At 40.4% G+C, this 14,108-nt stretch overlaps 1 protein-coding gene across 2 annotated transcripts in view; it reads left to right on the top strand.

Annotated features, from left to right (window-relative positions):
* The window catches only part of UPP2 (uridine phosphorylase 2), a 40,724-nt gene that overhangs the window by 24,161 nt on the left and 2,455 nt on the right, over positions 1 to 14,108 (top strand). For both annotated transcript variants that reach the window (XM_034425528.2, XM_034425537.2), the window contains exons 4-6: positions 816 to 930; positions 3,999 to 4,208; positions 9,047 to 9,193. In XM_034425528.2, the coding sequence (XP_034281419.2) occupies positions 816 to 930; positions 3,999 to 4,208; positions 9,047 to 9,193 (472 nt within the window). The remainder of the gene's footprint in view (positions 1 to 815; positions 931 to 3,998; positions 4,209 to 9,046; positions 9,194 to 14,108) is intronic.

Consider the following 14,108-nt stretch of genomic DNA (forward strand, 5'->3'; position numbering starts at 1 on the left):
TCTTGCATTTGTAAGGCATCCCTGCTGAAGAAGGATGCATAACAACCCAACCTGTGTTCATTTTTTTTTTTTTTGGCTTTAATTTATATGCTGCCCTTCTCCTGAGACTCAGGGCGGCTTACAATGCATTAAGCAATAGCATTCATACTTTTGTATATTTATACAAAATCAGCTTATTGCCCCCACAGTCTGGGTCCTCATTTTACCTACCTTTGAAAGGATGGAAGGCTGAGTCAACTTTGAACCTGGTGAGATTTGAACTTGCAGTAATTGCAAGCAGCAGATGTTAATAAGAGTGCTTTAGTCCACTGTGCTACCAAGGCTCATTTAGGTGGCATGTAGAATGGCTACCACTAGATTCAGTTATATCTATATATCCAGTGTGTGTGTGTGTGCATGCGTGTATTTGTGTGAGTGTGTAGTTATATAGTTATATAGATACATACAATATATATTTATCTTCTGCATATGGAATTCTGCTTTTTTCTATATCAACTCAATTCCTAAAGCTAAACCATACCTTAATTATTGAAGTTATGAATCGAGCCACTGTTGCCTAGCCACATTTTAAAGAATACTGCTTTAGCATCATAAATGAACTCCTATAATTTGATTTTAATAAGGGAAGGCTAAGTTAAGAGCTCTTAGCTTTTGTTAGATCATGCCTTGTATATTTCTGTTATAGACTTTCATCGTGTACCAATATTTTGGATGTGTTTTTCACCTTAGTTTCCTATGAAACACACTGTACAAGTTCAGATCGGTTTTGTTGAGAAAGTATCAAATTCTTATTTCTTTTTCTCGTCTCCTGACAGCATGGGATGGGTATTCCCTCCATTTCTATCATGCTTCATGAACTAATCAAATTGCTGCACCATGCAAAATGCTGTGATGTTACCATTATCCGCATCGGTACCTCAGGAGGATTAGGTGAGCAAAGAGTTTTGCTGCTGCCAGGCATAGGGGATGCAGATGAAAAACAGCTCAGAAAAGGTCAGATCTTGATGAGAATTTTGTAACATGTTTTAATATATATTTCAAGTCAACAAATTTCAGGCAGTGAAGGTATACACAGAGAGATCACAAATGTGTATTTGGCTGAGATAACATCACCCTGAAAATATGGGGCTTGATGTCCTTTCTAAATTAAGGTCATTCAAAATAAATTTTCCTTGGAATTTAACTGAAACAAAGGAATATAATACCATACCATAAAAGAGTATTTTGCAATTGCATTTATAAAATATTAAATTCCTTTAAAATATGGACTTCTCTTCATACTTGTTCAACCGCAAGCAGCCTATTAATTTTAATCAAAAGAAAAGCTTTATGTGCTTTCAGAATGAGCAAAAAGAGTTCTAGGTCTCAAAAGATTATCTTAAATACCTAAATGAACTTTCTCTGTTTTAAAGAATCTGATCACCTGCTCACCAGACTAAACTGAGACAGTTAATTTCCTTTCTTACTTTGGTTCTCATGACAGACTAAACAGGTGCTGGAGGACGATACTTGAATCTAAAGCTTGTTAGCCCACTGTGATTGTGGACAAACATATAACATAATGTCATATTTCTAACATTTGAAATAACATATACATATAGAATATATATATTCTTAGCTGAGGGAGCCAGCATTTTCTGAAGATGCTTCCATGGTCATGACTGCCTTCATGAGTCTATGCCAAGGTACACAAAGCACTGTTATTTTACCGCTGAAGTGGTGGTACCTATTTGCACGCTTTCAAAATGCTAGATAGGCAGGAGCTGGGGCAAGAACAGGAGCTCACCTGGTCACCCAGTGTTTGGGTCTCAAATGCCAACCTTCTGGTTGACCAGCCCAGCACTTTAACCGCTAGGCCACTGTGCCCCTTCATACATACTGTACATGCATAAAGGTAAAGGTTCCATTCGCACATATGTGCTAGTCATTCCTGACTCTAGGGGGCGGTGCTCATTTCCATTTCAAAGCCGAAGAGCCAGCGCTGTCCAAAGACGTCTCTGTGGTCATGTGGCCAGCATGACTAAACGCCAAAAGTGCATGGAATGCTGTTACCTTCCCCCCAAAGGTGGTCCCTATTTTTCTACTTGCATTTTTTACGTGCTTTCGAACTGCTAGGTTGGCAAAAGCTGGGACAAGTAACAAGAGCTCACCCCGTTACGCGGCACTAGGGATTCAAACCGCTGAACTGCCGACCTTTCGATCAACAAGCTCAGCATCTTACCCACTGAACTACCGCATCCCATTTACTGTACATACATACATACAGGCTTATAAAACATATCTATAGGTTGGGTATGAACTGAATCCTAAGTTTAACAGTCTCTTTGCAGAGTGAAATGGGTAGCATATAGCAAAAACAATGGCACTTATATACTACTTCACAGTGCTTTACAGCGCTCTCTAAGCCAGTGGTCCCCAACCTTGATGGCTTGGTGGCCTGGCTGAGTGGGGGGAGAGGGGAACCGGGCCACGTGAGTGGCAGGCCAGCGCACCTGTGCATGCAGCTCCACTTGTGTGTACACCAGCCTGCTGCTTGTGCAAGTAGAGCTGCGTGCGCATGTGAGCCAGCCCACCACTCACGCCACCCTGTTCCAAATAGGCCATAGCCCAGTAGTGGGCTGTGGCTTGGGGGTTAGTGACCCCTGCTCTAAGTGGTTTACAGAGTCACCATATTACCCCCAACAATCTGAGTCCTCATTTTACCGACCTCGGAAGGATGGAAGGCTGAATTAACCTTGACCCGGTGAGACTCGAACAAATGCTGGCAGTCGGCAGAAGTAGCCTGCAATACCACTGTGCTACCACGGCTCATATAGATGTAATAAATAACTAAATAAAATGGAATGTAATCAAAATTTAAAACAGACTTTAGTTGATAGAATATGCATTGCCCTCATTCACCCTGAGCCAAGTGGGGAGGGTAGGTTACTGTGTTTTGAGAAGTTCAAAACCTAGATTTCTTTGGAACTAACCTAAGTACCCCAACTAACTCCCTATGTGTTATGTCTGTTATTTGCCTTTCAATTAAGTGTCCACTCAGCTTCTCTGATTAAGACTTCCGTTTCTCCATTTGTTTCAGTATGTCTATGTCACCATCAGGTTTGACCAGGACAAAAATAAAAAATATTTATTTTTATGGATTTGCTCCAACAAAATAGCCAGATATTGAGAAGAAAATCATCACTCACTAAACTACCTTCATGTCAGCTAAGAATAGTGAAAAATGGCTGCTGGCTGAGTAATTGAGCCATCAAAATCTTATGTAGTTAGCCCAATTTTCTTGAGATAAGTGACCGATGGAGAGGAACTTTGGATCAGCAGGTCAGGCAGACAGAGCCAATGAATTATTACCTTGTGTCAGTTCCACCTTTCTCTAAATGTAAATATCCAGAGCTTTTGCTATATTCAGATTTCTAGGAAGCTAAAGCTATTGTAAAGAGTTGAGTCAAACTCAGTGGCTGGTGACTCCACGGACTCCATATCTTCCTTTCTTTGGCTATAATACAGAAGTTGCTCGTCATTGCCTTTTAGGATGGTTTTTCAATTTCCTAGTACGGCCTATCTCCTACTATCTAACCCTACTTACCTTTGAGGAATAGCTAAGATCAACTAAAGCAGTGGTCCCCAACCTTTTTGGAACCAGGGATTGGTTTTGTGGAAGACAATTTTTCCACACATCGGGGGCAGGGGGAGAAGGAACATGCAACCTAGATCCCTCACATGAACAGTTTCTAGTAGGGTTCATGCTCCTATGAGAATCTAATGCTTGATGATCTGAAGTGGAGCTAAGGCGGTAATGCTAGTGCTGGGGAATGGATGCAAATATAGATGAAGTTTCACTCACTCACTCACCACTCCCCTTTAGCTATGCTGGTCCATGGCCCGGAAGTGGGGACCCCTAAGCTAAGGGATGCCATCTACTCTAAGACGTTCTAATATCTACTGGGACATAGTTACCATTTCATATTTCTTCATCACCGTGTATTTTAAACTTTTAGGGGTTGAGCCTGGTTCTGTGGTAATAACGGATGTGGCAGTGGATTCCTTTTTCAAGCCCCAGTTTGAGCAAGTGATCTTAGACCGCGTGGTGACACGAAGCACGGAGCTTGACCAAGACTTGGCTTCTGAGTTACTCGAATGCAGCAGAGGGATTAAGGACTTCCCAGCACTAATGGGCCATACAATGTGCACGTATGATTTTTATGAGGGTAAGCATGTTTTTAACTGGCTATGTAAATTCTCAGTCATCCAGGTCATGGTTGTCTCAAAGGTGCTTTTCAAAAGGCAGCTGGACTTCCTTGGGTTTTTCCTTGAAAATGTTTCACTTCTCCTCCAAGAAGCTGAAACTGAAGAAGCTTCTTGGATGAGAAGTGAAATGTTTTCAAGGAAAAAACAAGAAAGTCCAGTTGCTCAAGCATCCTCGTGACATGTTTTTAACTGAAAATTTAAAATATGAAAACTTTATAGTATCTAGCCAGTTTGGGGGAAGCATCATATAATGGTGAATGGTCACTTTGATCCCTGTTTCCTTAATGAATTTGAAAGCAATAAATATGCTTATGCTAAAACCTCCCCTCCCATCAGTTCTGCTGTCGGGAGGATTTTATGGGACTCCTTGTTTCCAGAGACGTTGCTCTTGACCTCTCTCACAATCATGTTGTCAGGGTTCCAAGGAACACCCTCAATGAAAAGAAACTCCGAGGCTTGGATTTCCTCAAAGCTATATTTTATTAGAGATATCATATTGGCACATCTGGGGAAACCCGAATCTGAAAGTTTCCAGGTTTTCCCCACCCAAGTGAAAATTTAAGTCCCTGCCCAGCACCCACATGTCCATCACATGGTCCAATCATCTACCATCCAAACTGGAGATACCTCCCAGTCATTCAACTCCAGGTGCCAGGCAAGGCATCCTTGACTCTCTGAGAAATGAATGTTATTTTGACTACATATCACCCATGCTCCATACAATCCCCCCTCCCAATTTCCCACAGCAGTAAATGTGGCAGGCCTGAAGGCCCAAATGTAAAAGATGGCTTCCAGGTCTGACACATGTCCTCATACGGTGTCCTTTTATGAAGCCCTAAGATGTCTTCCGATCACCGCAATCATTTCCAAATATGCGGGCCACATTGATAAATTTTATTTTTATTATTTTTAAGGGGTGCTAATCTCACATTCACAAATTGGGTGGCCAAATACCTTCACCAAATTATATAACTGCACAAAACTTTTAATTAGATACGTTGTTTTATTATCCTATTGGTTTTTCCTCCTTTCCCAGTAACAAATTGTTGTATCAAACTATCATTCTTTTTTACTGTAAAGGCTGATCAAAGACCGTAATAAAGATATTTGATTTTAATTTGATGCTAAAACCTCTTCCCATCTCTATAGTACTCAGAACTAAATTCAATGGAACTTGCTTCCAGATAAATAAAAATATTGATTGCAATCATTTTACCAAGAATAAGCATCATTAAGCATAATCTTAACTTTCCCAATCCATTTAGCTCCATCATTAGTAGTAATTATCCCACTAACTTTATTAGACCCCATTTTTAGTGATCTATCTTCAGTTGCTCTTAAAAATAAGTTTTTGTTAATTTTGAGGCCAGTAAAATGGTAGCATTTTATCTTTTGTTTTATAGGATTTTGTTAATAAATATAGAGCCAGTAAAGAAAAATGCAACTCTGCATCAATACTTTGGTTCTCTTTTAATTATGTGTCTTGTCATTTTAAAGACAAATATAACAATTAAACTTTAGTTTGGTTTCACCCTATGGAGTTTAACTGATAAACAACAAGACAAAACCAAACAGAATTATCATTTCATTTCTTGACTAAAACTCTAAAATGGTCACTAGAAAGTAGAGAATAAAGTTGTTAGAGAGAAGTGGAACTTTTTCCCCCAAAGAATTTCAGAGCTAAATCACTTGAGATATCTGGCACATTTACCCACTTTTCTATCAAGGAAATTACTTCAGCGACAGCAAAGCGGCAGATATAGATATATTGCAGAATTGGACCTTCTAACATCCCTCAGTACTGACCATTTATAGCAGCGCTATTGAGAATGGTGGTTAAGGGCTGTCCTCTAACAAGTGAAGAGGCCTGACCCCTCCCCCCCCTCAAAAATGGATGGGCAAATAAAAACTAAACTTGATGCACTTAGTGTATTTAATTCAATACAGTTAAAAGGTTTCCCGTGTATTCAATGATTTTCCTTTCCATCACATTGATTATGTGCCATCTCATTGTTGTCAACTGTTAGAGTACCACAGAGATTGACTGATTGATTTAACTGCTATGGGCTTAGAAACCACATAGCTAGATCGATCTATGACAATCTGTCCCTAGCCTGTCCCTCCAATGGCGTATTTAACACCACTATACCTGAGTCCACCCATCTTGTTGCCAGTTGTCCTCGTCTCCTTCCTTCCTTCCTTCCTTCCTTCCTTCCTTCCTTCCTTCCTTCCTTCCTTCCTTCCCTCCCTTTCCCAGCATTAGAACTGTAGACTTTCGGTAGAGAACTCAGTGTTCAAATAACGTGCCTGAAGTAGAATAATTTCAGCCTGTCATTTGTGCCTCAAGTGAGAACTCTGGGGTTGATTTGTTTTGATATGTTTATTTTTTTCCCTTTTTGCTTGGTGGTGTGTGTGATATTCTCAGGAGTCTTCTCCAACACCAAAGTAAAAGAAAAAAGAAAAAAGAAAAAGCCATCAATACTTTTCCTAGCCTGCTTCTTCAAAGTCTAACTTTCACTGCCGTCATATTAAATAGTGTTATTTAGTGGCAACTTTGGAAGACTCTCAGAGACAAATCAAAAGCTTTATGGGGCTCCTACAGTTGTAGGAGTGAAGGCAGGGCACTTTTCCTTCAGATGCCAAAGAACCCCCCCCCCTTTCTTTTTTTTTTAAGTTTTAGGGCTTTTAAATTCTTCAAATGATTTTTTTAAAATTAGTACATCTGCTGTTTATGATAGGAAAATGCCTAGTATTTTTGCTATATTTTTAACTCACCGCGAAATGGAGAAAGAAAGAAGATGCCGACCAATCCAGCTTCCCAGCTCCTTGATGACATTTAAGAAAATCTAAAACGCCCCTGATTTGCATCCTCAACAACATGTGCCCGTTCATTGACTGAAAGATGCAAGCATTTCATATTAAACAGTTAAAATAAAAGAGCCCCCAGTCAATCATTGTATCATCATGTTAACAGCTGGATTACATTCCAGCTACCTCCTGTGACAGGATTATAGCTTCCAAAATTACCTTCCCCTAAGAAAAATGTCAAGAAGTCTGGCATTTACATAAGTATCCATTAGTGCATCTCGCTACCCCAGGACCTTTTCTCTGGAGACAATTAAGTGCTGTTTGCAAAGTGGATAAAACAGAAGAAACTGAGAGAAGTCATCCTCTGTGGAGTCTGTGGAAACCTTTGGCTGGCCGATCTGAGTTTGGGCCACCTCTTATGAAAGCCAGTTCAGAGGCTTCACGTCCAGAAACAAAATTGCAGTAGAAAAGCTTGTCCAGGTTGGTTCTGCTGTAGGAGTAGGGTTTAAAAAAAGAGACCAGCAACTGATTTAAAGCAGTAATTAAAGAGACTGATTTGCAAAATATGTTCATTCCATAAGGAAGTCTTTATCACACTCAAAGACACAGATTTCTAGAATGTTCAATTTAGGGTTAATCAGACTGATTTACAGAAATGTTGGCAGAGTTTGGAATTGAGTTTTCCTCTTCCATCCAGATGTTCCCTGCTTCCTTCTCTGTGGGGTAAAAGCAATGCAAGTAACATGCAGGGAGAGACTGGCCAATAGTTGGTGTTTGGGGAGCTCAGAAGTTGGACACTCTAGTAAGAAGAAACAAAATTAAATGAGAAATAGAATAGAATAGAATAGAATAGAATAGAATAGAATAGAATAGAATAGAATAGAATAGAATAGAATAGAATAGAATTTTTTATTGGCCAAGTGTGATTGGACACACAAGGAATTTGTCTTTGATGCATATGCTCTCAGTGTACATAAAAGAAAAGATAGATGCATCAAGAATCATAAGGTACAACACTTAGTGATAGTCATAGGAAACAAATAAGCAATCAGGAAACAATATCAATATAAATTGTAAGGATACAAGCAACAAGCTGCCTGCAATTTCTGCAGGTTCGAATCTTACCAGGCTCAAGGTTGACTCAGCCTTCCATCCTTTCTAAGGTAGGTTAAATGAGGACCCAGTTTGTGGGGACAATAAGCTGACTTTGTATAAATATACAAAAGTATGAAGGCTATTGCTTAACGCATTGTAAGCCGCCCTGAGTCTCCGGAGAAGGGCGGCATATAAATCAAATTTAAAAAACAAACAAACAAAAAAACAAAATTATAGTCATGAAAATTAAATATCACCAACAAAAGCACCCATAAGCCTAGACATGCTAGAAGCGGTTCAGACAGTAATGAAGGTGTTACAGTAACTTGGTTTTTTCCCCTTCTCCCAATTAAATGCCAGCCATTGTAAAGCATGACATTTTTTTTCAGGGCAGCAAGTAGTAAAAGTATCCGGAGGTTGTGTTTTGTGAGCTTTCTGCTTTACAAAGAACTTTCAGCAGGGGGTTCAAATATGCCGCTGTGTCTTTTTCTGTAGGACTAATGCTGCTTTCATTATTGGCTTCTGCAGCTTTCCTCCGCATGGAGTGATACAGAACACATTAGCCTTAATTTATTATCTTCACCATTGAAGGCATTTTTTTTTTTTACATTCTCTGTTTTTATGCATTCTATTCTGTCATTCACTTCTCACATTTCACAGAAATGTTAAAAACTACGTGGCGGATAAGTTATTAGTATTTCAAAGAGCGGGCTATTAAGGGTTTCTTTTTTTAAATGGGACTTTCTTTTTTATTTAAGTAGGATGTCAGGAGGCTACCTTTGGGCTTCCAGAAGAAAGCATTCTCTGCAAAAGTCAACGGGGCCAATGCTGTGGAAGTCAGGCCTCACGAAAGCATAACACACTGATATTTTCCTCTTTCCCTTTTCCTTTTAAGGCCAAGGACGGTTAGATGGAGCATTGTGCTGCTTCTCTAATGAAAAAAAGATAGAGTATTTAAAAAGAGCATACAATGCCGGCGTGAGAAACATAGAAATGGAATCCACAGTATTTGCTGCAATGTGCAGGCTTTGTGGCCTGAAAGGTAAGTCAGAGGACTTCTGGGAAGGTTCTCCTCCCTTGGGTAGTCCTGTTCTTGTGTTAGTTTCAATAGAAAGGGACTAGTCTTTTGAGTTTAAGAAACTGTTCTCAGAAAGAAACTGGTCTTCCCAGTCATTGGGACTCAGGTAGTGTCTTTTCTAACTCCTATCTAAGGCCTTTCAACCTAGCCTCCTGACGACCCCAGAACTTCCTACAGATTAAAAAAAAAACAAAAACTGAGGTATTTCTAGTTATGAGCAGGTAACATGACTTTGTTTTCCCGTATTCAGACCACAGTTGAGAACATCGGTGCATTACTACTTGCAGGAAAATAACCATTATAGATACATTTTCACAGATAGAAGAATAACCTTACGCAATAGTAACTCTTGATGTCCAGAGGCTTCTTCAGCATCACCATCAGGAACCTTGGCAGTTTATGTAAAGAGGCAGTGCGTTTTCAACTACCGTATTTTTCAGACTATAAGACGCACCGGAGTATAAGACGCACCAAGATTTCGAAGAGGAAAACAAGAAAAAAATAGTTTTTGGCCTCCGCGCATCCAGTTTTTGCCCTCCCCGGTCCCCAGGAGCACTCTGCAGGCCTCCCAAACCCTCTGCGCATCCCATTTTTGGCAGAAATGGGACGCGTGGGGTGGTGTTTCAGGAGGCCAAAAATGGCCATATTCCATAAGACACACAGACATTTCCACCCTCTTTGGGGGGGGGCGGGGAAGTATGTCTTATACTCCAAGTATAAGTACTCCAAAGTACGGTACATAGTTATACTCAGTTCAGGACAAGTTTTCCCTTGGCAAAGTTGCTCAGTTGCTCAGTCACAGATGCTCTTCCAAAAATCTGATGACTTGGACTCTCATGATCCTCCTTACTGGCTCCTCTGCACCCAGTCAGCTCCTTGTCATCTCTCTGGTTTAGCTGGTCCCAATTTACTTGCTCCCACTGGGGTCTCCTTGCCTTGACCCTCTCTCAAGCTGATGCACCACATGGTTTCTTTCATGGGTTGCACCTGCCCACCAATCCAAGCTGTGGTAGGCAGCCCTCTGTGATCTCCTTATTTATTTATTTATTTATTGGTTCGATATATATGCCGCCCTTTCTCCGGAGACTCAGGGCAGCTTACAATGCGTTAAGCAATAGCCTTCATACTTTTTTGTATATACCTGCTTAGTAGGGCTTTTGGGGGGCCCCTAAGCGGTGTTCTTTTTTATACAAAGTCAGCTTATTGCCCCCACAATCCGGGTCCTAATTTTACCTACTTCGAAAGGATGGAAGGCTGAGTCAATCTTGAGCCTGGTGAGATTTGAACTTGCAGTAATTGCAGGCAACTGGTGCTATTTAACAGCACTTTAGTCTGCTGCGCCACCAAGGCTCCTTATTGTAATCAGGAGCAATATTTATATCCTATGCCATTCTGTCTCTTACGTATCTCCCTTTGCTCTTTTTAAGCTGCCCATTTTTCTTTCCTTTTAAATCTTGTCCCTTCTTTTTCTCACTCTTGAGTGACCTTTCCATCTCATTTTAAGTTTCTGATGTCTTTTTTATCTCCTTGAGGTGCTTTCTTATGTCCTCCTACCCTTTTCATTTTCCAAACATTTCTCTGAGCTTTAATCCTTCTGGGTCAAGGCTGTCCCTTGGTCTTCTCCTTGGCCTTCATCTTTCCTTGTTTGCCTTGGCCCTAGTCTGTTATTTGCCTTCCATAACTCCACTTCAAAAACTCTGAAGTTAAATTCTTCTTCTCATAGTTGGGGGGAGGGTCACCTCCTCGCACCCTTCTTTTGTTTTCTTACAGACTCTTTTTTCTCTAATGAGATCCAATTATTTTATTTTCTCCAATTTACTTTTATATTCTCCTTCTTCTTTCTTGCATCCTGTTAATTATAAACCTGAAACACCCAGATTGCTAGTCACAAGTTTTTTTCCTTGCTTCTCATGCTAAACCCCTAGCAATTAACGCCAATTTCTCTCATTTCCCAATCTTTACTACAACCACCTGGTTACCTTAATTCTTGTTTGCTTAACTATATCAATCCACTGTTCAGGAAGGTAGCTGCAAAGTTCATTTTGTTTTTTTAAAAATTATGGTTGTACTACATGTATTACTAATTACCAATCTGATATTTTGATAAGAAAACACTTCAATGTTTAAAATTGCTTTTTGGCATAATAAAACAGGTAAGTGAAAGTAATGATTTCAGTAATTTTTTGTAAATTCTCTGGAAGCTGCCAAAAGCTGCAAGAGGAAAGTGATGCATTAGTGTTTAGTTTTGATTCAATATTTAGAAAAGAAAAAAAAAGGTATTGATTCACAAATCCTTGAATCAGATGTGCTGTCCACTTGCTACTTATAATTTTAAGAACAAACTATGTTTTTACATGTGTAATTTAGCCACACACCACAATACTTTTGCAAATCTCAAGATACAGTGTTAGGTCACATTGTATAAAGCACTTTACGAAGGTTCATAATAAGGCTATTGTATCTAAATGATCACTAGATCAAAAAGAGATCTATAGAAAAAAAATCTAGATTTTTGCAGTCCAGATATTATTAAAACATAAGATATTATACAGTAAATAATATTTTAACAGTATCGCTATATTAAAAAAAACCCATAAGAAATGTTGTAATCTCAGCATAAAGCATTTGATTTTTATTCAGTCCATTTTGTTTTCCTTACCTAACTCATAAGGCTTTAACAAAGTTATTATTACTCCAGGATCATAAATTGGCAGAGGTGCTTACAGCTGAAATCAAAGCTACAAATCCAGTCCTGTCTGAGATCAATAAGCTAAAGTTTATTACTGGTAGATAAAGCAGAGAAAGCAAGTCTGGTGAGGAATCCAAGTTCTCCAAGGAACTTTGTTCACAAAGCCAGATCAGAGAAATTATTCTAGTATTTGAGTACCCTCAGGCAGGGCTTAAATACTGGAAATATCCTGAGTGCAGCTTGCACTCATTAGCTCTGGTTATCAGAGCCCAGTTACTTAAAAAAACAACCTGAGAAGATCATCCTGCCTAAGGCTAATCACTCTGCAGCTTCTCTCTTTTTCTGCCTTTTTCCTCCGCTGTATGGAGATGATGCTGATTAAGGCAGATGCTCTTTCTTGACTTGGGCAGCCGAGTCTCTGCTTAGAATTTAGAATTCTCCAGGACTAGAATTGGGACCAATGAGGCCCGCTCAAGCTCTATGATTCATGTTGTTCTTCATCACCTGGACTGTCGAGGGCAGTGATGGCGAACCTCTTAGGCACCGAATGCCCAAACTGCGCATGCGAGCACATGCCCAAACTGAAAGGTACGCTCGCTTGCGTGAACACATACATGCGTCAATGTGCACACACACAGACATGCATGCAGGCATGCGCAAACATGTGCATGCATGGACATGCGCGCATGCTCAGTAGAGACCCAAAGACCAGCTGGCTGGCGGGAGGCGGGGCATCCCAACACTTTCAGCGCAGCAAGAGGTAAGATCTTGTTCTTTCGTGAGCTTCTATTTCGTCATTTGCAGGGAAACAGAAGCTCACGAAAGAAACGCCATGGAGATCTGACCTGGGGTGACGGCGCGTGTGCCAGCAGAAAGCGCTCTGTGTGCCACCTCTGGCACGTGTGCCATAGGTTCGTCATCATGGGCCTAGGGCTTCATCTTGCTCTCCTTCCTCCTGTGATGAGAACTCACCTATCGAGAGCATAATGCTCTTCAGCCCAACTGGCCAGTATATCCTAAAGGTAGCTGAACTGTGTTGGAGCCTCATATACTGAGGCTTCATCGGAAAAGAAGGAGGTGGGTGGGATAATTGCCTCAGTCTACATCATTAGAGGTGTTCTCCATTCCTTTTGTGAAGACACTCTCAAAAGGTGAACAAGAAAACTAGCATGGGTTTCACTTAGATGATTTATTAAGCCACAAGCAACTGAGTTCAGGCAATATGCTAAGTCATAAATTCATAATTTACACATCTTAATGGCTGAGTTCACAGTATATAGTAAGCCAAGCCAAACAGACCACTTGACCACTTTTTCACTTTACTGTCCTCTGCTACTATTTCTTATCTGAAGCTCATTCTCACTCTCCTACAAGGGCATCAGCTGTTTAATTGCAACATAACCATCAGATTGACAGGGTTAATGTGCTGCAGTATTGCAGACAAATTCAGCTCACTGCCAGGAGTTCGATCCTGATGGGGCTCAAGGTTGACTCAGCCTTCCATCCTTCCGAGGTGGGTAAAATGAGGACCCAGATTTTTGGGGAGCAATATGCTGACTCTGTAAACCGCTTAGAGAGGGCTGCAAAGCACTGTGAAGTGGTATATAAGTCTAAGCGCTATTGCTATTGTATGTATGCATGCTGGATCCTTTCTCCTTTGCTTGATGTCAGCTGTCTGGGCCCCAACTCAAGGTGACACTGGAAAAGTGGGCTTGGGACCAGCTGTTTCTGCAGTATTACTCACAATATCCCTGAGTCTCACTCCCATTTAAGTTTTGTAAAATAGAAAGCCTGTTTGGCATGAAAGGTAATTCAGTCCTAGCAGCCTGCTGTCTAAAATTGTATTGCTGACACCTCAAATGCTAAGCAGCATTTTATGCCATTTCTAGTGCTTGGTTTTATGGAGAACTGCAATAATTTGAGAGCTGAAAATGCAGGTGCAAAAGCTATGCTTTTCCAGACAAAAACGCTGGTCCTGGATACAGGGATGTTTTAAATTGGTTTTTGGAGACTGTGTGGGATGGACAATAGAGGATGGGGAAAATAGCAATCCTAGCAGAATCAAAGCTTTTCAAACCAGCCTGAGAAAAGTTTCCACTGTGTGTGTGTGTGCATGTGCGTGCTTGCACATGTTTATGCATTTTGTTTCATCTTTTTAGAAACTGCAAAGGGTTCACCATTTGTGGTGGC

The sequence above is a fragment of the Pantherophis guttatus genome, chromosome 1, assembly GCF_059756535.1.
Source record: "Pantherophis guttatus breed Tessera chromosome 1, ASM5975653v1, whole genome shotgun sequence".
Classification (NCBI taxonomy): Eukaryota; Metazoa; Chordata; class Lepidosauria; order Squamata; family Colubridae; genus Pantherophis; species Pantherophis guttatus.